General features: G+C 38.1%; 1 protein-coding gene and 2 long non-coding RNA genes across 3 annotated transcripts; 1 reads left to right on the top strand and 2 right to left on the bottom strand.

Moving 5' to 3' along the window:
* Positions 1–5,679: 5,679 nt before the first annotated feature.
* Positions 5,680–9,838, bottom strand: LOC148153361 (uncharacterized). Its single transcript, XR_015761561.1, has 2 exons — positions 9,666–9,838; positions 5,680–8,019 (listed from the first exon to the last, which is right to left on the bottom strand). It is a non-coding gene; the product is annotated as an uncharacterized LOC148153361 (long non-coding RNA).
* On the top strand, positions 9,109–14,921 carry LOC148153360 (uncharacterized). Its single transcript, XR_015761560.1, has 4 exons — positions 9,109–9,464; positions 11,955–12,083; positions 14,330–14,401; positions 14,802–14,921. It is a non-coding gene; the product is annotated as an uncharacterized LOC148153360 (long non-coding RNA).
* A 2,753-nt stretch (positions 14,922–17,674) lies between these two features.
* Positions 17,675–26,098, bottom strand: zc2hc1a (zinc finger, C2HC-type containing 1A). The gene is made up of 10 exons (XM_088001144.1): positions 25,989–26,098; positions 25,334–25,404; positions 24,784–24,900; positions 23,845–23,871; positions 22,575–22,716; positions 22,305–22,447; positions 20,808–20,910; positions 20,186–20,261; positions 19,234–19,338; positions 17,675–18,981 (listed from the first exon to the last, which is right to left on the bottom strand). The coding sequence occupies exons 1-10, from the start codon at positions 26,002–26,004 to the stop codon at positions 18,858–18,860; spliced, it is 924 nt and encodes a 307-aa protein (XP_087857270.1). The 5' UTR covers positions 26,005–26,098; the 3' UTR covers positions 17,675–18,857.
* Between the last annotated feature and the right edge of the window lie 955 nt (positions 26,099–27,053).

The raw sequence follows: 27,053 nt of genomic DNA, 5'->3' as shown, positions 1-27,053 counted from the left end.
ATTGGACTGAGTGAGGAGGTCTGCAATAAGTGCATGAGTTTGCTTTTTGCAGGAGGAGATTCCTCGAGTGGGAAGCATGCAGACTTCCGTCAAGTGCAGTGATGCAAGTCTACTTGAACTTTTCCACACAGCGCCAGGCGCTGCACCTGCAGCAGAAGGTTAGTTTGGCATGTGAATTGAACATACAGTATAATGTATCCACAGAAACTTTTAGCTTTTAAAGATGAAATGTATATGCACACAAACTTTTTTTTTTTTGTCTTCCAAGCCATTACACAGTAGCAGACCAGATTTGTCTTCAGCAGACAAAAAATGTTAATTCTGCTAAATGGAGCATTGGTTCTAATAAAGCTTCACCTTGCACAACCTCTAAAAAAAAGTGTCAGACCTCTCATTCATAAAATATGTTGCGCCACAGCTTACGGGAAATGGTCACAGAGATGTAGTTTTCATTTTGGAAACTTGGGCAACAATGCATTCCAGTAAAGTCACGCCTTTATGTCTCTCGCTATCAAAAGCTGCATACAGAACCTCTTTTGCTGTGCACACCAGGGACACTGGAGTTCTCTGTTTCCATTAGTTGTGCATTTAATGATTGCCTGGTTTTTAGTTTGCCAACTTTCAATTTAACGAATTTTGTATGTTCAGATTTAATTGTTTGAGTGCAAAGAAAATGCTAAAAAAAAAAAAAAATTCAGTTTAGACCACAAAATTTCTCCATAGGTTGCAACTTCATTACATATATAAATCAAACAAAATCTTGTATTTAGACAGGGTGGAGAGATGTGTGTGCTAAAAAATGCTTCGGTTAAAGAAAACTACAGATGCAATCACTCCGTCACGTTTGGAGGTCATTCCCTGATCCGCATGCAGGAAACCCATCTTTAAATAGTTTATTGAAGACATTAACAGTGTTTGGGTTTGTTCTGGAAAGGAAAGAAAGGAAAGAGTTCTCTCAAAGGGATATAACTAAAGGAGGTGTTTTGGGTAAGAGGATGATCTCTGGCTCAGCACACCTGCAAGACGGCTGTTGCTCGGAGAGAAAGGTTCAAGTCTGGCTCAGAAATGTAAGCGCCTTGGGTCTGGGGCTTCGGATAGAACAGGGAGCCTTTCCTTTGACCTTTAGCTCAGAAAAAATGTGGAGACCGGGATAACATTAGACTGCTCAAGTAGGATTTAGAAAAGGTTATCATATGGCCTCATTTCTAACCAGCATGTTTGGCCATGAGGCATGGCGAGATTGTCAGACAGCGCCTTATATACTCAGGGGCGGATTAGGAGATTGCAAACAGGTGCGACTGCAAAGCCACACCCACCCCCAGGTGGAAGATCTGCAACTCAGGCAACAGGTAAACAAACACGTCCAGCGCACTCACACTCCAAAACCATGCCACTCAGAGCTGAGTAAGTGAAAAAGTACACAGGTTTAAAAATGAAGCAAATAACCAAACAAAACACTTAGTTACTTAACCGTCATTTATCAACACGGTGTACATTTCTTATTAAAGGCTGACATGATGACGTACGCCGACCACCAGACAAAGTCACGTAAGCAGGGAGTAAGGGAGGTGTTGTTTCATTGTGTTTAAAGAATTTATACCGCCCTGGTAAAATTACCACATTTTTTGCAAGACCAAGACAAAACATTCCAAGGCTTGTTTTGCTTCTCATGCATCAGGTTGGATGCAGAACTGCAGCTGCAAAGGTGGGACCCATGTGGGGGAAAGGAGGGCTGATATATGGATCCCATATGGGTTTGTCCGCAGGTTCCGCGATGGCCCCACATGGGTTTGCCCATGTAGGGCCACAGCCCACATGGGCGCCACATGGGCCCTAAATGAACAAACCCATGTGGGCCATCACCATATAGGGCCCATGTAGGGCCCATGTGGGCTCTGGCCCTACATGGGCAAACCCATGTGGGGCCATCGTGGAACCCGCAGACAAACCCATATGGGTCCCATATGGTCTGCCCTCCTTTTCCCCACATGGGGCCCACCTAGGCATGCTGGCAGGGATATAAAGGAGAACGCGTTCAAAGGAGCCATTTCACACCGTCATTGCTTGTGCATATGGCAGCTAACTAGTAAGACTACTTCAATGGACAGGTCACTGTTTTCACTGCAATAATTATATGTAGACCTCATCGTGACTAATGAGTGCATAGCAAATAACCTACAAAGCTTTGTAGAAATATCTCTCACTTCCCTGTTCACAAAAGCTCAAATGCATCCACTAAAATCGAGGAAGAATAAAGTACAGGGATTTCAAATATTTTTTTCACCTTAACACGTTTCCTCCCCCCAGCACCCCCTTTTTTTTTAACCCACTTGCCTTTTTCATTTACTGTATTTTTCAACAGGAAAAGCAGGAACCGTTAAACATAAGAAACCAAAATCAAAAAAATATGTAGCAAGACTGCATATCAGCCATTGCTTGGAAATTACTTCCTGTATAAAAGTTTCCCTATACCAAACTCTGTGATTAATTGATGCCTTCAAAGTTTGGCTTCGCTTTTGCCTAGGATCAGATGCAAATTTTGTCCAGAACAAAAAGGTTTTACTGCGTCAAAGACTTGAGGTGCTTTATTTATATATTTATTTGTTTTCTGTTTTGCCACCTTCAGTTTAGTAGATTTGACATGAGACCATCGAGTAGTCGGCCATTCATTTGAACGAGATCCCTAAAACACGAAGTCCAAACGTGTGCAAGTCGCTGCTCACTCTTGATTTCATGAGATAAAACAAGCTTTACTTGAGCACTGACAATTGAGCAAACCAAACCGGAAGGCAACAAGAAGCGCCGGCGTAAACAAACTGAAACACAAACGCAATGCACACCTGAGAGACGTTTCAGACAACAGACCTGTTCTCAGCCTGACTCTTCACTCAAATCATTGCCGAGTATTTAGTCAAGGTGGCCAGAGTCCAGACCAACATGTCACGAACGCCTCGGCGGAAAAATAAAACTAAATGAACGCGGAAAAATAAATTATAACACAGGCAATTGCAATCAGTTTCCGATTACAATTTGCTTTCGTATTAGACATTTCCCAGAATAATGACATAGGTTAAAGTGAAAATGGGCCTTGAGCCAAAGTGCTATCCGACACTTCTGACTTGAGAATGCGTTTTAAATCCTTTCACTGAGTTTGTTTTTTAGATTACTTCTGACAAGTTTCTTTAGAAAAAAAAAAAAATCCCTCTTATACCAGCAGCCCTAAATGTAACATCTTTATCTTATTTTAAATACTTTATGTTTGGTCATAGATCTTGTGCAGGTCTTGATGAACACATAACACTCCAGAAATAGAAAGCCCACAGCACATGCAGTGCAACATGTACGGCAATGTGTAAGTCATCAATATCTGCCCCCTTTTAGTACACAACCAGCATGCGTCCATCTAGAACATAACTGTACCCAAAACAAACGCCGGGGAACAGTTGTAGCTCTCAAACGTCTTAGAAAACTCTCTGCTCTACAAACTCGGCGCTGCACAACGAGAAAAGAAACGTGAACAACGGAGAACGCAGAATGGATCCGAGCCGCCACGGAGCCATTCTGAGCGCCTCTAGAGTCACTGCATCACTGTGCAAAATCCCGCACATAGTTTCTAAATGAATCACGACACACAAGGAAACAAGACGTATCTTGCTGGGGAACATCTTCAGGATGTTTGCTTTCTTGGTTACGCCGGTCACGTTTCGGGTCCCACGATGCACCCGCTTCCTGGCAACTCTCGTCATAATCTGATGGATGGCTTTAATTACTGCAGCCTGTGATACTCTAACTCACATCAAACGCGCCACCCTGGCCCACACGGGTGTGCACGCGCGCAGAGCGCACACTTTAATAACTCTATTTATTGAAGATCAGCAGAGTATAATCACCAGAAGATAAATGCTGGTATGTTAATAGGCAGCATGGCTTCCAAAAAAAGAAAGAAAAAAAAAAAAAGAAAATACAGCAAGGATATTACAATGAACAGAGTCGCTTTGGGAAAAACATCTGATCCTTCTTGTTTTGGTCAAACTAAATCTATGCCTTTTCTTTTTTTTTTTTTGTCAAAAACATTACAATTTTTAAACAAAGCCGACAAGAAACAATGCAGACCTGTTGCACTCTCTCAGTAATTCATCAGCGGCTCGAGCTCGCAGCAACAAGCTTTGTTCTGGCTGCATCAAATACAGTGAAAACATCCTAAATTGCTGAATTCAAGGAAGTTTGCGTGTATCTCTAGACAAACACAGTGGGAAACAGAAAGTCTACTGCAGCGCCAAAGTACCTTTTTCATGGTTATAATCTGCACCATCCCACCTGTTTGAATTCAGAAGCCAAAACATTATTAATCCTTCACAAAACTAAAAAAAAAATAAAATAATAACCCCAGAAAAACAGTATTTCTCTGCATCAATAGGAGCACTCTGGAATAACGCTTGACCTCGCAGAGGACATAAACAAATTATATAACAGTTTAACAACCTTTTGAGTTATTACTTTCCAGATGTTATACTTGGCTCCAACCACTTAACACGTTTGTTATTCCCAACAACGTATTCGCTCTCAGCAAAAATGCCATTTGTAATCCGTTCACATGTATATGTAGTTACACTTTCAGGCCAACGGACATGGAAGTTAAAAATAGCAGGGAGTTGCAGGGTGAAAGATTTATCAGATCTGCACTCATGGCTCTTAAAATTCAAGTGTCTTAGAATGACAGATGTTAAAGCACATCCTTCTGAATATCTATGTTGTATTAGAAGATGAATCAGTTTAAAGTCCATGAAGATCATCCAAAATCTAAGATATAATTTTTTTTAGGTTTCTTTTTTTTAATTTCTCCAACCCTGACAGTGACACCCTAAATCTACAATTAGCCATAATTTCCATTCAGACATGGATAAACACAGCATAATCCAACTATACTCGGACTCCAAGTCATTTTTTTTTTTCTAAAACAGCTAACCATAGCGAAGCTCTTCCAGATGAATTCATAAGCTAAGACTGGCTGCATCAGTTAAAATGTTGAGTTTTGATTCAAAAAACAGAGCTGATGATGTGTGCACTCACTTCAACCTGTGACACAAAGAGACTCACCGACTGTCACGCATTATTGTCATTTATTGCTTTAGCTTTCATGGCTGTTATCTGCTGAAGTTCACTAAACTGGTATTTTATTATTTGAATCGCTTCAAAGGACAAATTAATGACTTCAGGAGAGCAGATCAAAGGTCGAAATCATTAAATCAAGAAAAAAAAAAAAAAGAATATTAAGAACTGATCTTGTTTATTGTAGTTTTATATTTTAATATAGTCGCATTTAGAATTTCATATTGAATGAAGAATATGCATTTTTTGTTGTTGTTGTTGGCAAAGGCAGATGCGTTAAAGCTGTAAAAAGTTATACTGGATACTTAAAAATGATTATTGCTAATAACCAAAGGTGAGTCACAAATTCAATGACTTTAGACTTGATTGCCTCAAAATACTTTGGACTTCTGGACTTTAGACTTTTACACCAAATAATTTGTGACTTTACTTTGACTTGAAACGACTTACAGGGGTGTGAAAAAGTGTTTGTCACCTTCATGACCTCCTTTTTTTTATCCATATTTGTCACATATGAGTGTTCGGAGCATCAAATCAATTTACTCAAAGAGAACACAAGAAAACATAAAATGCAGTTTTTAAATCCAGGTGTTTATTATTAAGGGGGTTTGTGATGACAAATGTCACAAAAAAAACAACATTTTTTTCTTTTACACCACTGAATATCTTAACCAAATAAAAAAAGGTGTGTAAGGGAAAAGCATTGAGTGTGCTAGAATGGGTTAACCTCCACTATTTAACAAGTTTCCTCCTCTTTCCTTCTCTTATTGCTACAAGAATGTTGGATCTGCCGTATTATTTACCAGTTTTTCTTCTGCATGCTACAATGATACCAAAGAAGCCAAAGGGAGGGGAGAGGTTCTGCCATCCACTTCTACCAGGTAGGTATGCACAAAGAAGAATGAGCAACACACAATGCAGAAAATGTATATAAGTCAGATAAGAGCAAATTAACAAAAAACATAATATATGTCTGTGTGCTCTTTATTTGATTTAGTTAATATGCCACAGATGCAATATTTGCTTATTTTTAATGTTATTGTTAGGTTATAGGATATATATTTATTTATTTATTTACTTGTTTATAAATTTGTAAGAGGCAAACTGTTACCATTTTTTTTATTATTATTTCGTTCAGATGAGCCGCTTTTATTTTTAGTATCGCTTACACATTTTTTTAGTCAGTTAAAGTTAGATTTCTTAAATTGCAGTACTTTTATTTATTTTGTACATTCTCATAACTCATGCATCTAACACAACAAAATGAGCATTGACTTAATTTGCTCGCCAAAACTACAAAGTCATCAACGAATTGATATCAGAGTGAGGAAAACATCTTGGCTCAAATCTTAAGTAAAGATGCAACATCTGGCTTTCTTACACAAAGAACGTTGAGTCAAAGCTAATAAAAGATCTAATGTTAATGTAAGAAAAGATTGTTTTTGTTTTCACTTATTTGGTAATGGAGTCTGGAAAGTCACAGAGTCCGCTGTCTAAATGCCAAGTCTCTGGATTCTGAGCCCGAACCAAAAACAGTACAACAGCAGTTGGCTGATGTTCCTAACGCAGGCTCTTACTGTTGCACTTGGCCAACATTTATCTTGTACAGAAACTTGATTATTTTGTTTATGGATCATTTTCAATTCAAACAAGACCTCCTCTACCGGAGGTCTTGTCAGATAAGACAAGACCTCCGGTCTTGTTTGAATAACCCAATTCAAACAAGACCTCTACCGGAGGTCTTGTTTGAATTGGGTTATTTTTTTTACTGTAAAAAAAAAACAAAAACATCTTCAGAACGTATGTTCTGATGATTCCTCTTTACAAAACATTCATTTACTTTGATATCGTTTTTAAAGTCTCAAAAATATCAGACAATCGACATACATGATCAAATAACTTGTTCAGCGCTCGAAAATGGAAAGCTTAGGACTGTGATTTGACTGGAGGCACACATACTTTGACTTTGAACTTAACTTGGAACATTCGTGCTTTTTACTTTGCACGTAGCTCGACACTTGGGTGGAAAAATTTGTGACATGCAGTGCAACGACTTGTTCCACCTCTGTTAAAAGATATGAACTTTTCACTGCAGTGGAATCTGAAACAAAGTGAGCTCAAGTTTATGTTTAGTATCTAAGTTTTCTTATGCTGTAAATGAACATAAAAGAGGAAACGAACACCTGCAGACCTCATTTTTAACACATTAAACAATAATTTTATTGTTATATTTTCTTTCTTTCTTTATTTTATATTTACTGTTGTTTAGAGACATAAAACTAAAATCTTGAATCTTCTACCAGTAACTAACATTTTTTAGAGAAACGTACTTCAGTTTGCTCTTGTTGTCTTCTGGATTGATCTGACTCAGCCGCTCTGTGTCGAGTCTTTGAGTGAAAGACAATGTGTGTGTAATGTACGGCACCCGAAAATTCCAATAAACATTTCTGTACTTGCTGTACCATCGTGCACTTGAAGATGACCTACGATATATGTTTCACACATGCAATCGAGGACGTCATCTTTCCTAGACTTACTAAAACTGAGTGGGCTAATCTACTGACAAGCTCGACTCCAAGCTCCGCATTTTAAAAATCTGGTTTTAGTCCAGAGTGAAAGTTCACTCTGAGGCTGGAAGACGGTTTGATGTTTGGCTGTTCCTGCCTTGGAATTTGCCAAGGAATGTAAACAATCCAAACAAATCTTCTTCTCAGAAAGATTATAGGATTTTTTTTTTTTTTTTATGGATCAAACCCATTTGTTGTCTTGATCTGCCAGAGTTTTTGGTGGGCGTGTCCTGGTTGGTCAGAGATGTCAGAGATGTATCTATGTGGCCGTCTCTCATGCGCTGTCTGCCATCCGTTGAACCGCTACTTCCGTCGTTCATGACTGATCACTTCACTGACTCAGCTATTAAGAGAAAACACAAGATTAGAGTTTTTGTAACATCTACATTAGTTAGGCATTATTAAAGATTTTTTATTCTGTGTTTGAAAAATATTTAGGCTTTCTAACCAGGTGAGTTTTTTTGTGTTTGTTTGTTTTGTTTTTTTTTAAAGAAGACACAGCAAACTTGTCCAATAAAAATTGAACTTTCTGTCCTATTTGCAACAGAAAATACACAGCATATTATCCCAAACGCATCCTAAAACACAGTAGTGGCAGAATCATGCCATAAGGATGCTTTTCATCAATAGGAGAAAAGTTGCTGGGAAGATGAATGGAGCTGATCACAGGGCAATCATATTGGAGACGACTTGAGCATGAGGCAGAGGCTTGGCTTCCAGCAGGGCAGCAACCATGGACATATCCAGGGCTCCACCGGAATGATGAATATCACAGAATACTAACGAATTAGAATGATTCCACCAATCTCGGAATACTGTGCTGCCATTTTCAGAGTTGTATTTTAAAGCAAATTTGAAGATATATATGTTTTTTCCGTCCTCTATTATGTAGTACGGTACAAGTTGGTCTACAATATAAATATCCAATATAGTACATTAGATTTATGCTGAACTCTACACATTGCCAGCTTGTAAAGGGCTCTTTGTTTACAATATTTCAATGCCTGATTAATAGCAGGATATTACAGACATGAAATTTGGGATCTATGACGTGAAGCAGCAAATGTTACATGTTTTCGAGATCCGAGAGCATAGGCTACACAAAAAAAAAAATAAATAAATAAAACGAAAGCTTCAAACCAAAGCATGCACTGATCATGACAAGAAGATAGTCTGCTATTACATAATGCTTACACGGGTTAATGAATGAATGACACTTGACCGAAAATGAATTACAGTGCACTAATAGTTTTATAGTGCAGCGTGGGACTCCGCAGCAGCGCCTGTATCCTCTACGAATGTGATTTATGAAGGTTTTTGGCTCACGTTCAGCACTCGGTTCATCAGCAAAGCGCCTGCAGCTTGCTCAGAGTAAGACAGGGGCCCGTAACATGAGCCGACGACAGTCTCAGAGGCACTCAAAACTCATTTCTCTCACAGAACAAATCGTGATGTCAGCAGAGACTGGTGCACTCGGAGGATGAACCTTATGCATGTGGTTGTAAAGTTCTCTCCTAGTGAGGACGGAAGTACAGTCACATGCGCGTTGTCGAGTTGGAGAGCTGCGTAATGGAGATCGTGCGAACGGACAGTAATTCCTGAACTGCGTATACGGGAAATGTCAAGAGGACATTTATTTATTTAATTTTAATTTTATTTTTTTTTAATTTTTTTTTTTTACCCTGTGAGGCCATTCAGGTTCATCGTCTGAGCAGCAATGAAGAGGCGCCCAGCAGGGTCCGTTTCCAGCTTTAGCACGCAGAGACTATGAATGAGGAATGACCAATGGTGAGTAAAGCTCGGGCTTCTCGAGCGCTCTAAACCAATTTGGTGGTGACGCACTGAGCCGAATAGCTCATGGTTGCGCAGCAAAAAAAACAGACAAAGTTACCATTATGTTACAGCGGAGACTTAACTGAGGAAAACACTCCTCACTCAAAGTGTAGCTAGGTGAAAAGTTGCACTTAGAACGACAGAGGCGAAACTTACCCGGAGCCGCCAGCGTGCGCAACCGTGTCCCAGGCTTCTCTGGCGAGCGACTGGCGCAGTCGCTATAGGTTGCCGACTTAAGTGGCTTTCTAAACGGGGGGAATTCCGTATGAATAACTTCCCATCTGCCAGTCAGAAGGAAACCGATAGTTTCAGGATTTGGCTTACGGAAATGTCGTTAGCCGGCTTACCGGAATAGTGGACGCAACTGATAACCCTCACCAGCTGAGATTTACAACCCTGAAGTTATGATTAAATCACACAGGTAGATATTTGCATGAACGGAACAATGAAAAAAAAAATTATATTTCATTGTGGGGGAAACAGAAACAACTGTCAATTCAAAGTCACACAGTACGGAACAGATTAACATGTTCTCAGTGCCCGTTTGAGACTGAAAATCCCATTAAAGTCATTACCACACACACCTCGGAAAGATTAGGAGTATATTTTTAAATGCTGCAACGTCGTGGCTGTACTGCCAAAGTTATGTTCTCATGATATGAATGAGAGTATTGAGCTCCCTTCACGTTTAGTACAGTTTGCACTGTGAGGTCGTCTTAAGTGCGCTTAACCCTTGTATGTCGAAATGGGGTCCAACCGAACCCACACATTTTCCATAGTCCTCTACGTTTGCCTCAGTCCTCGCACGCACAAGGGTTAAGTGTAAGTTTACATCGAGGTGTAAAGAGGAACGGCTGCACATATGGGGCACACTTCACAATTTCTCTTCTTTTCCTACTGAACTATAAGACAAAAAAAAAACAGTAAATAAAAAGAAAAGCAGTCTTTGTATGATGATTGTGGTTATTAGAGAAGTACGGGTGTCTAAACTAATCTGATTGTAATTTTCTCCGAAATATAATAACTGGTTTTGCCACCCTGGGTAGCAACTACGGTCACTAACCATTTGAAAAAACTGGAGTCTTTTTTTTTTTTCATTGATATGGAGGAATGTTGGTTGACTTTTTTTGTTTGTTTGTTTTTGCAGAACTGTTTGGATTATACCTCCAGAGGGGGTTTTGAGCACAAACAGGGCAGTCACAGTTTTATGATTACCACCAACATGTTTAAATGTAGGCATGTGCTTTAAACACAAATGCTGAGTTAATTTTTCTCCATCTGTAAAAAATAATAATAATAAGTTCAACTTTGCCTTATCGGTCCACAGAATATATTTTTCAAAGGTCTTGAGTTTAATTAAGATGTTTCTCTCTTTTTTTTGTGTGGTAAATGTGAGATTTAACTTTTTGTTCTTTTTGGTTTGCATTGCTTGTATCCTTTTTATAGCGCAGTTTCTTATTGTTGAGTTATTGGATGCATACATATATTGTAGTTTGCTTTGGTAGCTGTGCAGAACATTGCATAAGAATGAAATGGTACTGCCTTGACATGATCAATTATTAGGGTTGGCCTCAGGTTGAATGTAGAGTTATATGCAAATAGTTACAGTAAGCGTGAAATATGATCTCACCTCAGACATAAGTACCAGGAAGTAAAGATATACAGATATAGATAGACATAGGTATATGTGCATGGCTGCTTGCATTTGTTTTTAACTTCACTACAGACTAAACAAGTTCTGAGCTACTGTACTGTTTAAGAATTACAGAGGACTCGGTGGCCCCCTGCTGGCCTGACATACTTGGGCAGCAGCTTAGGTCACTTGAAACCTTGGGTCAGTTTTGTAAAACAGTGAGCAATATGTGTCTTTTATTATCACCTATTATTTTCCAGATGCAACCCTGCATTAAAATGAATAAATTCGCCTGTCAGGTTTAATTTAGCGTTCCTCGCAAGACAAACTTCAAGAGATCTCAGTCTGTCGATTTTAGAAACTATAAATATTTGAAGACATTGACTTGCTTTGAGGAGTTTTTGTGTCCCGTACATCACGTTTTCTCGGGAGCATGGTGCTGAAGGGTGTTTCATTCATCTGTGCATGGTTGAGTGAACTTCAAGAGGCTAACTGACAGAAATAATGTCCTGATGTTTCAGGGCTTACTTGGGTTTTTCACTGCAAACAGCTTTCTCTGCTTCCCGGCTTCCCAGTATGCAGTAAATGCAGTTTGCAACACCTGGACATCATTTGATGGTTACTAACTGTTCCGTTCATTATTTATTCATGCATTGATACCGTCTATGTCAAATTTCCCTTTCTTCCACTCAGCACATTTAATAAATGTGTTTTATTATTTTAAATGTGTTTTAGTATTTTATGCCCATTGCTAGAACACTAACCTCTCCCTTTCTTTCTTCCCCATTTTTCCCTACACTTTGTCCATGCAGCATCTTCTTTGCATCAATCTCCTAGTTCTTGTGCTTCTACCGTCGTCACTCTCCTGTGAGGGTAAAGCTGAACCGGCTAGAGTTCGAAAAGATTTCCTTCTATTTGTGAAAACGGACATGGACAATATTGTAAGTATGAATTAAGTCGTTTTGCAAAACAAATGAAGCATTTTTTTTAAAGAGGAAAAGAAGAGCAGCTTTAATTAGGGTGTTTATATTTTTGATTTATTTTGAGTTATCGGCTCACACTTTCAAGGAAAAACAAAAAATAGGACAAACGCTGCATGGCCTTATCCATTTCTTTGCTTTGTGAGAAGGAAGATTTATTTAATTAATCTGAAAGTGATATGTTTTCCCACTTTTACCTAACATGACCTCTCAACAGCTTGGGTATTTTATGTCACGTTTAGAATATGAAAGGTGAAATACAAGTAATCTGGTCTTATCAGTGTTTCAATGGAAAAAAATAAAACTTTTCCTCTGCAATAACTAGTTTGAATGTGGGGAAATGGATGGGCTCCAGAAGCTGTCATTCTGTAAATGTGCTGACAGAAATGTGGAAGTTACTTATGCAATGTCTGCTTGTAAAAAAAAAAAAAAATGATAGCAAACTCCAGGTTTCTGCAATCTTGAAAAGGAAGCAGGTTTAGAGAATACATACCAAAATAATAAATACCTTGTGCATAAATACCGAAGTGCTTTCCACTTATTTTTTTTACTGTTGGTTTCAAATTTCAATGCTTTGTGTCGTTATAAATCTTGCTGCAGAAGTTATCTAAATCATCCTATTTACATTTATTTTGCTATTTAATTGTGGCCTCTCCTAACAAAACCTCTACTTTTATATTTGTAAAGCACATTTCACGTACAAGACAGTTCAAAGAGCTTTGCATTAAAGTCAAGAGTAAAAATTTGAAATTGGAGCTTAAAAACACAAACATACATTAAACAAGAGAAAACAAATGAGAAACGGGGGAGATCATTGTCAAATTAAATTAGACATAAAACGTAGATAAAATACATTTAGATAAAAAAAAAGTAACACTTTATTTCAAGGGGTGTGCGTAAGACTCACATGACACTGTCATAAACATGACACGGAAAATAATGACACTTTTAATGCAAAGTTGCTCTAAACCATTAAAAATGCCAACTTTGCATTAAATTATCATAATTTACAAAACCATGCAAAGTTGGCATTTTTAATGGACTTTTAATGCAACTTTTAGAGCAACTTTGCATTAAAAGTGTCATTATTTATAGAATGACACTTCATGACTGCTGTCATAAACATTCATAAAGACTTCTTTATGTTAATGACAGGTGATATATCATGTTTTTGACGGTGTCATGTGAGTCTTATGCACACCCCTTCAAATAAAGTGTTGCCAAAAAAAAAAAACTGTTTTCAGCCTGGATTTTCCCGTCAGGCACAGGACAACGAAGGCACTGACACACAAGCAGAGCTGTTTTAAAGTAAAGTCTATTCTCTGTGCAACAGAAAGCCAGAATGACACAAGGCTGTAGCCCAGTGACATTTATAATTAATAAATCCTTTTGTTTATGAAATGTAGTTTCCACGAAGAAAAAAAAAACACCAGCAGACAAGTTGGAGCACATGTGCTGAGGCTGAAAAAGAGACTCACAATAGCATATATATAACCTAATATTACACATTTCAGGCTCAGGTGATTTTTTTTTTTTCAAACTACTTGTTATGAAGGAAACTAAAGCTTTGCTTGCAGGTATAACACGATAAATCCCGCTGGATAACACGTTGGCCCAGTACCTTTTGCAATAAACAATAATATTGTTTTGAGACCATTTTCAAGTAGTGTAATGGTAATGGCAAAGTAATGCAAGAACACATTCTCAGATATCGATAAACTTTAAATTCTCATGGGCATTTCAACACTGGAACCGGAAGACATTTGAAATACGCAAAATGAACAAACAAAACAACAGACACAACAACTAAAATGAATTACGAAGTCTCTGTAGACAAAAGTAGTCGTTCAAAAACACTTCTGGTTGAGACCAACGAACCAGACAGAAGACCAGTTTTGGCAGAAAGAGAGACAAGATATTAAAGCTAAATGAAAATAATTGTTTTAATTCATCATGCGATGAATTGATTTATTGTTTATTGTGACAGGCCTACTTCTTACAGGTTATGCATCTAGGATACTTGGAATGGGATCATGTTGTCTGGGTCATGTTGTTTCAGCTAGGAGATTAATACAAACCAGACTAAACGGATATAGCTGAAAACGTGTCGTTTTCACAAACTGTACCATGAGCCAGCGTAAAGCCAATGTTTTTTTTATTTTTTTATTTTTGTAATGCTAACACTGTTGTGTTCTCGTTCATTTAAGAGAGAGGAGCTGCAAAACCTACCCTGCCGAGAACGGAAATACAAAATAGCAAACTGCACAACAGGGAACGCTGTGAGTAATGGTTATTTTCTGTGTCACTCAGAGATTTGGGCACACCTTTTGGTGTTCCATGAATAGGTGTGACTGATTCTTTTTTGACTGTTACGTAACAGTACGTCCTAATTTTGGACTTACTGTCCATTGCTTCAAATGTAAATGGGGACACAGAACATAAAAGCACACCTATGTATTTCTACTTTTGTGCAAAGCAGATCTAGTACCGCAGTGCAAGCAGACACTTTTCCAATGAATCTGCCAATAGCAGCATTCACGCATCAGTGTCCAAACCAGTCACTTTCTCCATTTCCCTATATTTGGAGGAAAAGCTGGGTATTTTCCCTGGGTGTTTAAAAGCAGATCTGAGCTTTTTTTGGTCTTCGCCTTGACCGTGACTCATGTTATATTCCCACAGGACATTGTGGAAACTTTGCTCCGTCAAGCCTGTGAAATGCACAGGCTAAACCTTCAGAACATGACAGACCTGGCCAATACTGTCCAAACGTCGATACGATGCACTTGTCCTACAAGCGTGGTAAGTGTACCGCAGAATTCAGTGCTCCTTTCTAAAAAAAAATTTTATTTCTTTTTTAATGTTCTATTATTTTTGGGAAACAGGAAACAAGGCATGGGAAGGGGTTTCTTTTGCTTTTATCTCTTCATGAGATGTGGAATTTATAATCTACCCAGGAATGTTGGCAGGTTTTTATGCTTCACTTTGTCAAGAAGGTGACTCACTGTCAGCTCATTCTGACAGTGCATTCAAATATGATGCCTGTTTGCTGCCAAGTCTAACTTACGTGGAGTCAGGCAGAACTAGCTGTTGATTCTCACTATGGAAGCGACAGTTAAGTAGCAGGAGCAGTGGATCAAAATTTAAATCATTTTCTCAGCCATTTTGTTCGTGTGATAATTTTTTTGTGTGTGTGTGTGTGTGTGTGTGTGTGTGTGTGGTCTTTACTTCATTGGCAGCCATAAGTTAACATACCAACTATATAGTATTGTGTATACATGTCAAGGGTGAAAATAACACTTTAACTGTCCTTGGATAACCTCTCTTTACACTGTCATGTACACTTCTGCTTTAGCTGCGGAGGATCTGTGAGATTTGATGATTCAGGCTGATTGTTAAAGTCTGAGTCATAAGTTGGAGCATAATCAAGGCCTTTGTACTTCTACGGGCTTTATATTATTGCTTCACATTCTCGCATAGTTTTAAAAAACTTTTTATTTTTTATTATTCGCTCTCGGTCAATGTAATGAACGCGGTTTGGAACCAACTCCACATTTTTAAGATGTGGAGTTGGTTCACCTGGTTTTTTTGATTACATTAACCATTTATAAATGTATCTTTGATTGCTTGTGAGGTTAATAAAATGAAATTGTTATGGGCCAGTAAGAGACTCTCATGGTACAATACACTTGAGGGGGGAAAAAAATACCATGCTTTGAGAACATTTGGAATACTTGCCTTTATTTGGCAACAAAAAATATCTAAATTGATCTTCAATGGATTTTGAGGAACATATTTTCTGCCACATCTTTAAAATGCGTGTGTGACCTCTGATCCTCCACTGGTTTGAATAGCGCTTCGTATCACAATAAAGAGTGTGTAATTCTCATCAGGAAATTACTTTTGCGGTAATGTGACTGTAACTTTAAATTATCAACTCACCAGCGACCTAAATAAGTTCAAACCTCTGCCACAGCTTTTATCTAGTCTAATCATTAACTAGGTCACGCTTTCTGGTATCTGGCACACCAAGGTAAGTGTGTCTTCGTCAGCGCAGACAAAACATCTGCATAGCGCAGCGCGAGGTCAAGCAATATTGAGTCAGAGCTGTGATATTTGAGAAGCAGTTGTGTCGAGTCTGAAAGAGTGGCAAACATGTGAGGCATACATATTATGTTGGGGGTACATGTGCAGTTTTTTCAACGGTTCCACAAAATCTGCTTTAGTAATCAAATTATTTATGCTAACACTAATTAGTATGTCTGTCTTTATTTCACAGACAAAAGACTCCGGTGGGAGGTCACAGCGACGGAGGATTCCAAGAAACATGGGGAAGAAGAAGAAGATGAAAAAACATTGCAAAGCTAAAGCAATTCTGTCTTCCATGACTGTATGCTACCAGAGGCTGAACACTCAGCAAATGGATGCTCGAAACTAAGCTGAAGCACAGCATGAAACTAAACGGGGGAAGAAAAAAAAAACAGCAAGAAAAAAAAAAAAAACACTTAATGTGCTGCCAGTTCGTCTGAACTGTGCTGTCGTTTCGGATTATGCAAGAAGCAGCTTCCAGTTAATTCAAGCTTTCCTGTAAAGTATCGGTATATCTGTCTTGCGGCTGCTTTAGGTGTTGGACAACTACTGACTCTTGAGATCGGTTTCCAAGCTACAGAGAAACAAGTCATTTAGCAGAAGGAAGAAGGCTGGACTCTCCCACGCTACATGGAGGAGCTGTGTGCTGTATAGATCTACTGCTACAAAGAGGAATTCACTTAAAACAACAAAGGCCTTCGGAATGCACGTAGCCAGTGTTTGAAGAGGTGATTAGTGAAGAATCTACTTCCAAAGACTAAGTTAACAAATATATATAGGTGTACATATTTGTGTAAAAAAAAAAAAAAAATGCCCTGGATTTTACTCACCCTCAGAAATGGCTCCTGAAGTACAAACTGGAAATGTTATGGTGCTCAAATGCAGTTTTGCTTTCACTTTGGAAAAAGAATGACCCGACTAGTCCCGACATATTTTTGTTATCTTAGTTATCTGAAGCCGGTTGTTTTAGGCTGTGTGTCAAGTCATCGTTGCCGTCTTTAGTGACAATGTGTTCATTAGTCGCTCGCAATGATTGATATATTAAAAGCATATTCTGACACAGACGGCTGAGCTCGGTTCACAGGCCTTATTACTTACGTGGGAGACATCGAAGATGCCTTTCCCACCACTTTTGGTCGGTGTTGTGATTAATGATACTTTTATCATACAAAAAAAAGAGAGAAAAAGACCAGACTTGTAAAAAGAAAAAAAAAAAAGTTGAAACATGCAGCCTTTGCTCCTTTTCTCTTCTACTACTTTCAGTGCTGCTGATTTCTGCCTTGTGCTTAAAAGGCCTGTTTTTAAGCAAGTGAAGTATATGTGTTGTGTATGACATTGCATGGGTTTCCCCATCTATATTTATAATTAAAGAAATTACTTTGCACCTACGACTCTTAACGCACTTTCTATGACATCCCTTTTAGGCATCAACTTTTTTTTTATGCAAGTCAGAAATAAATCACTGGTGTCTTCAAAGAAGTTTATTTATGTGGTTGACATACATGACATTAAGTGCACAACCATATAGAGGTTAAATGCTTTTAACGCAAAAAATCAAACTTTTTGCTCGGCTTAAATATTTCTCCTTCTGTGACATGTTGGTTTTTAAATCTTGTTTGGAAAACAAAACAACTCAAATCATTGCCAAGAGTAGAAAATGACTTAAGAGCAGAAAGGAAAGAGAGAACTCGGATAAGCGCCGACAAGACCCACGGAAATATACAATCTAGTGTCACTGTAGTTGTGATTCTACAATCCGTAATGTGTTGAATAATAAGAAAAAAAACAATTACACTTAAGAAAAAATAGTCTGTGAATCATATCATTCATAAATTAAATGGATTAAGAAAATAAATAAATTTCACTTTATAAAATAAGGGGGGGAAAAAAACGGACAGAGTTAAAAACTACATTTGCCAGTAGCAGTAGTGTTACGGGACATGTTGCCTGTAAAGTGACAGCTTTAAAAACTGGTTTCTATAGGGAGTGATCTCTGCCTACACAGGGCGGTAAGAGAAAAGTTCCGACCCATTTTCCCTCAGTAGTCAATTATATTGCACTTTGATATGAAAACCTTCTGTTTGAGAAGAGAAGACTGACTGAATCAGGATAGAAACTCGGTAGCAATCACAGCCATCTCCAACAAGCTTCACCAAACGCTCTCTTCCCAGTTGTACTACGCACTTCTCGGTGTGAATTTTCTGCACACTTGCTAATCCCAGGGCAGTAACTTTGTTTTTGATACTTACACAGAAAGTAGTGAGAAGGAAGGTAAGATGATCTGGATGGGTTGTTTAAAGAAAGGAGCCGACATTCTGTCACCAGAAACTTTTACACTTTAGACAATTGGAGGACGCCCTCTCGACAGTTAAGGGGTTTAAGATGTTTAAAGCTTTGCAGTTTACTATTGAGACCGCTCAAAGAAAATAATTCAGCAACATACTGAGGAATATCAATACCATATTGTTGCATAGAGCAGTATAGCTTTTATCTTAGCCATGCCCCTCAAGCTAACAGGAAACCGGCAACAACGTGTGTCAGATGGAAAATCTGTTCTTAGTCTTTATTAACTTTGGTGATATTCTTCACTGCTAACTAAGCACAGACGCATCCCCACTTTCCTGTCCCTTCACCGACTTTTGACCTCAGTCAGATGCATATCCTCCGAATCCCACATTCACAGCAGAAATTAGCAGAGTCAACAGGGTACTTGGCGCCACAGGCGTGGCAGAACTTGCTCTTCACGGTGCCGTTACCGACGTCGACGTCATTCCTGAAAAGCAGAAAGTTAAAAATTTATTAATAACCGGAGACCTGCAGGACTAGAATACTAAATAAAAGTAGCAAGTGATATTTTAGGTAAAAAGGAAAATAATTTAAAAAAAAACAGGGAGAAAAGAAATTATAAATTTGTAGCTACTGCATTTTAAGATGGCTGCAATTCACCAGAAACACCACAAGGGGGAAGTGAAGATTGGAGAGTACCATCTCCCAATGACCTCTTGAGAAGCTGGAGGTAATTTACCCAGACATGTTGGTGTCGGCTTTCTTTTTGTTGGCTCCTATTCCAACCTGAGAGTTCCTCACACCTCCGTAGCCTGAGCTTACACCTCTGGCCTTATTTGCCACACTGAGAGAGAACGACAACAAAAGCAGATGACAGTGAGGACTGGATTTGGAGACACCGATCTCCACTGCAAGACATCTACCCAAACTAATTCTGGCCTAAAACAATTGGAGTTACAAAATCTCCTACATTCCCACATTTATATGGCTATCAGTACAGTCTGGATTACATGTCTTCAGCTCAAAAGGTGAGAATACTGTTTCAATAAACTGCAAATTTTAAAGCAAGATGATATGCTCTTATGCAATGATTACATTTTAGTTATTGAGCTTTTTTTGCCCCCTCCCTCCATTGACATGTTTATAATGGAAAGTGAAGTATTCCTGTGCAGACACGCTTAAAAGAGAAATAAATAAACAAAACGATAAATCTGCAAGAGTCTAATCCAATTACAAGTCGCTCATCAGTGTTTTCATATCCAAATATTTTACCCAAGCCTTCATCCAAACAAAAATGATCGAAGCAATAAACCGTGTGTGGAGCTGAAACACGTTTTAAAGATGTGACTGCATGCATACTGATGATGTTCGTTTCCAAGTCTTTATCTCTGTTAAATATGATTTTTCACTACCACAATGAAAAAAAAATATGGTATTAATCAAGAGGTTATTTTGGAAAAGGTACGTTATTTCCATGCATTTTGATGAATTGGGGGCGCACCGACTGCGGTTTTCTGGCCGATCGCTAAAATCCCCGACCTGCCAATTTTGGCCGATATTGTCTTTTTCTTTTTTTTTTCCCCTCTGAAAAGTCGCTAAATATGTCAACAAAATCAATCTAAATATTAGGGGAGTCAGAGCCAGTTTATCAGAGCACCTCTAGACTGAAGTGCGTGAGTTAACAGACTCACCCTGAAGGTGGGCTTGGGATTCCAGAGAGATTCCTCCTCACTGGGGCTGCCGAGTTTGTCTTACCTGATGGGCTTACTTAAGTGAGTGAAATGATAAGGGAAAGAAAAGGGACAAGATTAATATGACAGGGTGAATATTTGTATGCATAATCTGTGGATCACATAGTAAACTTAAGACATACATCTGAATAGAGCTTTTTTTTCTGAATGGATACGCGTCTCACATAAACCGGCTTCTATTTTTCATCTTTATCATTTCCGTCTCTCGTGCTACGCTCATAGCTGAGCTCCATCGGCAGAACAAGAACAAGTTCATTTTACGAGCTCTACGTACCCAATTAATCACAAGGAAAAATGTGACACCGCAACACCCTACGGATAAATTTAAGGAACTAGAATCATGCAAAAAAAAAAAAAAAAAAGGTTGTTTTCCTTCAAAGAGCAACAAACAATCTATTTTATGGAAGTCACAATAAGGGAAAAACGGAGGATAAAAACAAAAGTCTGGACATCGGCTTTTGGGCAAGTAAATCTACTATAAAATCCGCTACAAACATACGTATTTGTTCAGTGTGAATACAGCAGCTTATGCTTACAGATGAACACAGCTGTGCTGCCTTACCAGCGGACTGTCCCAGGGGTCTCTGGGGCACACGAGAAGAAGTTGAAGGGAGTGCTGATGTACCAGGAGGGGTCGTTTTCTTTACAGGACCAGGAGGCTTAAACTGAGGACAGAACGGAGGCATGACAACATGAAATACACAAGCGTCTGGCCAGGAATTTCATATGGTAAAGTCAACATACAGTGGCAGTCACGTAAAATGTAACGCTTGAAATGTATCTGAGTTTAGCTCTGTAGCAGGAAAAGCCTCATGTTCAATCGTACCGATTTATTTTATTTATGTTTATTTTAATGAAATTTAAACAATTCAATGAAAATGTTGGTGTCACGGTTGAAAAGAAGCATAAAACCTTTAGTCATGAGCTGTTTGCAATACATTTTTAAAACAAAAACAAGGAAACGTACCAATCAACGGTTGCATTTAAAAAAGGCATAAAACATATTTTTGGTATTCTATAAATGTTGCAAAAACTAAATTTCCAAAATTGCTGATGGATTTGTCATCCATCAGCAAACATCGGGCATTCTGATGTGCTTTTTTTTCCTAAAGTTCAGGATAAATCGGATAAAGGTTGGGGTCATATGCTTTGATCCATAAATTTAGATAAGAATTCAGAATTACTATCGCCATCAAAGAACTTGAAGCAGTATTTTTCTTCTAATATGTTTTATGGTAAAAAATAAAATGATGAAATCAGCAGGTAAAAGTTTAAAAAAAAAATAAATCTGCATAATTTAAAAAGGAAGCCAAATCACATCTCCAGAATTTATATTTGCAAAACCTCTGCCTGTTGTCTTCATCTTTAGAGGGAAAAAAAAACCCACACACACACTGCTTCATTGGGCTAAAATGAAAGTGTGTGTAGGGGTAGAGCGGGCGCCACGTGTACGGAGCCTATTAGTCCTCAACGTAGCGAGCTGCGGTTCAATTCCAGACTCTGAAAGCTTTGCTTCACGCCTTCCCCACTTGTCTCTTTGCCCATTTCCTTTCATGATCTAGTGCCAGGAAAAGAAAAACAAAAAGAACTTTTCAAGAAATAATCAACCAAGCAACAACAGGTCATTCACTTTTGTCCTTTTCATTCTTCTTTCGTGACATTTGAATGAATCAATTGACACTTGAGAATGCGTCCAGCCGCGTTATCCCTTCATCAAATCGTCAGTCAGGCTAACAGACGCATGTTATGCATGACCAGACCATCACACTACCTCAAAGTCATTTCACAAGTCGTTCCAAGGTACAGCTGATTATTTAACTCTTCCTTACGGTTGAATTGAAAAATGACGTGCACTTCCTGGATTCTTGCTCCCTTAGCTAGAAGTTAAGTTTATTAGTAGTAGAATAGCAGTTTTTGTTTTGTTTTGGGGTTTTTTGGGGGGTTGTCTTTTCATGAGGTTTCTGTGTTTAATAGCCGATTACGCCAGACAAACTTTCTACCAAAAGAGACGAGCGGTATGCGCTCCGACTGACTCGGTTATTGTTGTGCGTGTGCGTACCTGTGTGCGAAGCGGAGTCTTCTTGGCATCTACTAGCTTATTTTTATTGGGCATGCGGGCGGCTTGCTCCCGGCAGAAATTGATGTGTCTGTCAGCGGCGTTCTCATTGAACCTCCGCTGACAGTAAGGACACTGGATGTAATCTACAAAGCAGGTTTGGTACACAGATTACATGACGTGTACTTTTTTTTTTTTTTTTTCTGTAAAAAAAACAACAAAAAAAAACAAAAAAAAAAAACTAAAATGAATAAAAATCCACCTGTTTGTTACCTGGATCGTAAGTCGGGGGAGGAGGCGGGGGTAGAGGTGCCCCCTCCTTCATTGCCAGAGTGGCGGCCTTGGCGGCTCGAATGGTGGCGATGAAGTCCTCGTGTTTCTTGCGCCAGTTGGAGGGCTTCTTCGGAGGTTCGGCCTGGCGGGAAACGATATCGTTAGCACAGATTGTTTCTGATTGGTACGTCTCTGTAGTCAAGGTTTAGAACGTGACACTGATAAAATGTTTCTAGGCAGCCCTGAGGTCCAAAGTTCTTGTTTATCTGGAATCTTTTAAGCCTGGAATTTTCACCACTGCTGTGATACAGTGAATATGAGCAATGGATACATCAGGTTTGCTTTTTAGAGTACTAAGATAAATAAATAAATAAAAATAAAAAACTTCATAGCTGCAGCTCCAAGTGTTATCTAAAGCTAATAATTTATGACAGAAGTAGTTCAGTGCACTCTGTCTGGGTTGGCCTGACTTCCTATTTCCTCCTCCAGCTGCACTGTTCAACTGCATTAAGTCCATTTGTTAGAATGTACTTCTAATATATTTTTAGAAAATACAGCTTTAGAGGTTCAATGACAAATCTGTAGAATGTATCCTAATTAACTGATCACTCATCTGAATAACTGATTACTAAAATAATCGTTATTATGAACTCTCCTTATTTTTCTGCACTTTTCAATGCAACTTTCATGACGTCTTTTTTTTTTTTCTTTTAATTTCTCAAGACTTTTCAAAATGCCAGTGATGTGTCTATTTGACTAAAGTTTGTCCTGTTAGTACAGATGAACTAGAATCCACACTGAAGATGTGAGTTTAAAGCTAGACAGCTTTGGGAAGGCAAACACATTTCAGAGTCAATTTTAGATCAAACGCAAGAGTTTATGCAACTCAGATTGACCTCATTAGAAACCGTACAAACAGAGAACAAATTAAAATTCGCAAGGAAGCTATTGAGAGAAATCCCCTTTATTTGACAAGCCTGACGGGTCTGCAGAGTTGCAAAGCAGAAGACATTAGCATTAAGAGTCACAGCACAAGACTTCCCTACACACAGAGTTCAAAAACTGAAACGACTTTGAAAAAAATCCACTGATTTTTCTCGTTACACTGACATCACAAACATGAGTTGACATGCTTTCAACTACCGTTTGCTCCAAGGGTATATGTGAGTATTCAGAAGGCCAGAAAGTGTGAGCAAAAGCAAAACAATCGTATATGGGAAAGAAGGCGAGAAAAAAAAAAAAAAAAAAAAAGTAAAGCAAGTGAACTTACTTTGTGTGCGGCAGCTGAGGTTTGTGACTGAAATACAATTGACAATGTTTTACATTTGAAAATAAACGCAAAGATTCATGTACAAGTTTTTCATCAGAGTAAAGATCAGAATGCTGAGGATATTCTAATAATTAATTTAGTACTGGGATCCAGCACTGATCCAGTACAGAGAGCAAGTTTTAACCTGACATACGATATGTCATGTTAAAACATGTATTAGCCATGTCAGGGCGTATTAGTGCAATTGTAGATAAAAAAAAAAAAAAAAAAAAAGTAACATGATCACTAGAGAGTAAATTCCCACCAAAAAACATAAACGTTTATAGAATAAATACACAAATTTCTGACAGAAAAAAAATGCAGATATCCTCTGTTGAAAAAGTATACATTAGCAAAAAAAAAAAAAAATTCTCTGACCAAAGACGATATTAAAACTAAGATATTCTCTGAAGTCAGAAAAACTGGTGTTTTCTGACGTTGCAAAGTCAGAGAGTTTCTTAGTTTTAGTGTAAATTTATGCCTTTATAGTCATTTAAAACTGGCGTCAAAAAATATTGACACTTTTACGAGTTTTTTCCTCCATGACCATATTTTGTTTTCCCTTCATCTACAATGGCTGTAATACACCATCGTACATAAACTTATTTTTCTGAGCATCTCGGATGTTAATGCTACACCCCGTTGGGGTTTTAGCTTAAACGGTTGACTAAATATCATTAAAGTGTGCACAAAAGTATTGCAAAAATAAATGAACCAATGCTGAGTAAATAATCCATGACAAATTTAAAGTAAAATCTCAAATTTATAACATTTGTCCATAGCTTGATTAAAAAGGGCTTCAATTGCATTTGCTAAAATAAAAAAAAAATTAAAAATAAATTTAAAAAAGGCTGAACGATCTTCAGTGTTGGAATGTTTGCCCTTCATCTCACAACTTACCACTGGTTTCATCGGTTTTAGTACGGGGATGTCTGTGCCCTCAGCTCTCTGCCGGCTCGAATCGAAAACTTTTCTCCTTTTAGCCACTGCCTTTTGGCAAATTCTACCATGTTTCTCCTATTGGAGGGAAGATAAATACATTAATGAAGAACATGGTTCCTATACAAAATCCCTACAAAACCTGAACATGTTGAACAATTATTTTGATCATATAAAGCAGGTCTGTGAAAATGTCAATTGATCTGCTTTTCTGATGAAAAGGTTATAAATCAAATGTGATTCTATCACACTGCTTCCCTAAAACCTGTACCATCTCTATAGAAGCTTTTTTCTTTTTTGCTACCAAAATACTGTTGCTTGAGTCAGCTGACAGACCCAGAGGAAAATGTGATGGCCTAGCAACTTTAAAACTTTCAATGTGCCTAAACCCTTCCTGACAAGGTTTAGCTGGGGTAAAACCACACCACCATCTTCCAAATGAGTGTATTTTTACGACACCGAATCGATTACAAATCTTACAAAGCATTTGGAAGAAAGTTGTTTTATTTACCAGGACACTGTGGAAGAAATATCTTTTACAGGTTTTGCACTGAGACAGTTCCTCACCAGGAGTGTGACCATCTGCAAGAAGACCAGATAAACAAATGAAACAATGCTAACTCATCGCCTTTAGATGATAGTCGTAGAAAGATGCTTAACTTGCAATTGTGTGGTTAATACTGGCTTTTGGCCTCAAGTATTGCCTTAGGAAGATTTGAGCTTGCATGATAATACAGCCATAATCTAATATTGTGCTCTTAACAAGACGTATTATACATGTTTTTTTAATGCAATGAATAGCAAACAAATTCAAAACTGTAGAGAATAATGATTCAAGTTTGTTCAATAAAATGCATTTTTACGACGCCCCAGTCCAGTTCATTCATTCGATAGCAGTAAAGCTAACACAGGGCCACTTTGGCGGCGATAAATCACACCCACCCAGTTAGCAGCTAGCTTCATTTTGATCCTAACATTACCTTAGCTGTAGTTGGGCTAAATCCCAAACAAAAGAGGTCGCTGTCAAAAAAAACAAAAAACGGTAAAGCAAACGCACCAATAACATTTGAAATGGTAATGTGTAACGCTGAGATGCTGCAAGTTTGAGTTTGGCAAAAAAAACAAAAAAATACACAAAGGAAGAAAGGGACATCTATTTAGTTTACCTTGAAATTCTTCCATTATTAGGTTATTCTCCTGTCTGATGCTGCTGCCGTTGACGCCAAACGGCCCAACGTAGCCTGGGCAATAAAGAGCATTCCCTCCGTATCTTTTCCGGTTTCGCAAAAATGACCGAAACAGTCAAGAATTTATGGCGAAACCACATTAATTTGTTTTGCTAAAGCAAAATAAATAAATTAATTAACCAATAAATAACATAATAGTAAGTTTAAAGATTGTTTTTACAACGTTTCGTCCAATTAAAACGTTTACATATGTTGTTTGTATTTTTTCATTTTGTTTTACTTTTTTATTTAGTTTGTTCTGTAACGCCATGATCCAGTACTATAATAATAATAATAATAATAATAATAATAATAATAATAATAATAATAATAATAATAATAATAATAATAATCCAACCAAGGGCTCGTAGAATAACTATCTTGACAGGACTTATCTTTGGCTACAAATAGCGACTAACGTTTTAACGTCAGCATTTTCTATTGGTTGTTAAATCAGGTACAACCAATAGAAAACCAAAGCACTACATCTGCTGTACTGCTTTGGTTTAGCACTAAAACAGACGGGGCGTGACCTCAGAGTTTTCATTTATTCATTTAATTCAAAAAATATATTGGTCAAGTGGCCTGTTAGTACATGGGAATCCAGCATGTATTCCTTCTTACTTTTACAAAAAAAAAGCAAACATTGTCAATTGCAGCGATTTAATATGTGTGTGCCTGTTTTTCATTAGTTAATAAAAGGTGCTGGTACTTCGTAATTGATAAAGCAGCACCGAGACTGTTGCTTGTTGCGACTGTGAATCCCTGTTTGTTTTCTTTAATCCAATGGAATGTCACTTGTTGTGAAACAGAGGTGTACAAATAGCCTGAACTGATAATAATATATTATGTAACATTGCTTTAATTCCCAGACTAAGAGAATCAGCGTTGCCCTGCTGACATATGCTGGGTCAAACATTTGGCTCCGGGCAAACACTTGGGAGTTCACAGTTTGCCAGATGGGTAACATGTGTCATCTGAAAGAAGCGCTTCACAAACAGCTGC

Source organism: Poecilia mexicana, unplaced genomic scaffold (genome assembly GCF_051168715.1).
Source record: "Poecilia mexicana isolate PSO_F unplaced genomic scaffold, ASM5116871v1 scaffold_20, whole genome shotgun sequence".
NCBI lineage: Eukaryota > Metazoa > Chordata > Actinopteri > Cyprinodontiformes > Poeciliidae > Poecilia > Poecilia mexicana.
Note: the sequence above shows the minus strand (reverse complement) of the source record. Positions and strands in the feature narration are given on the sequence as shown.

Bases quoted from the DNA above. Each gene is read 5' to 3' on its own strand.
- zc2hc1a (XM_088001144.1), bottom strand. The intron at 24,901-25,333 runs GTAAATAAAACA...TCCCTCCAATAG, and splicing joins ATTTCTTCCACAGTGTCCTG to GAGAAACATGGTAGAATTTG. The intron at 20,911-22,304 runs GTACGCACACGC...TTCTGTCCTCAG, and splicing joins AGACTCCGCTTCGCACACAG to TTTAAGCCTCCTGGTCCTGT.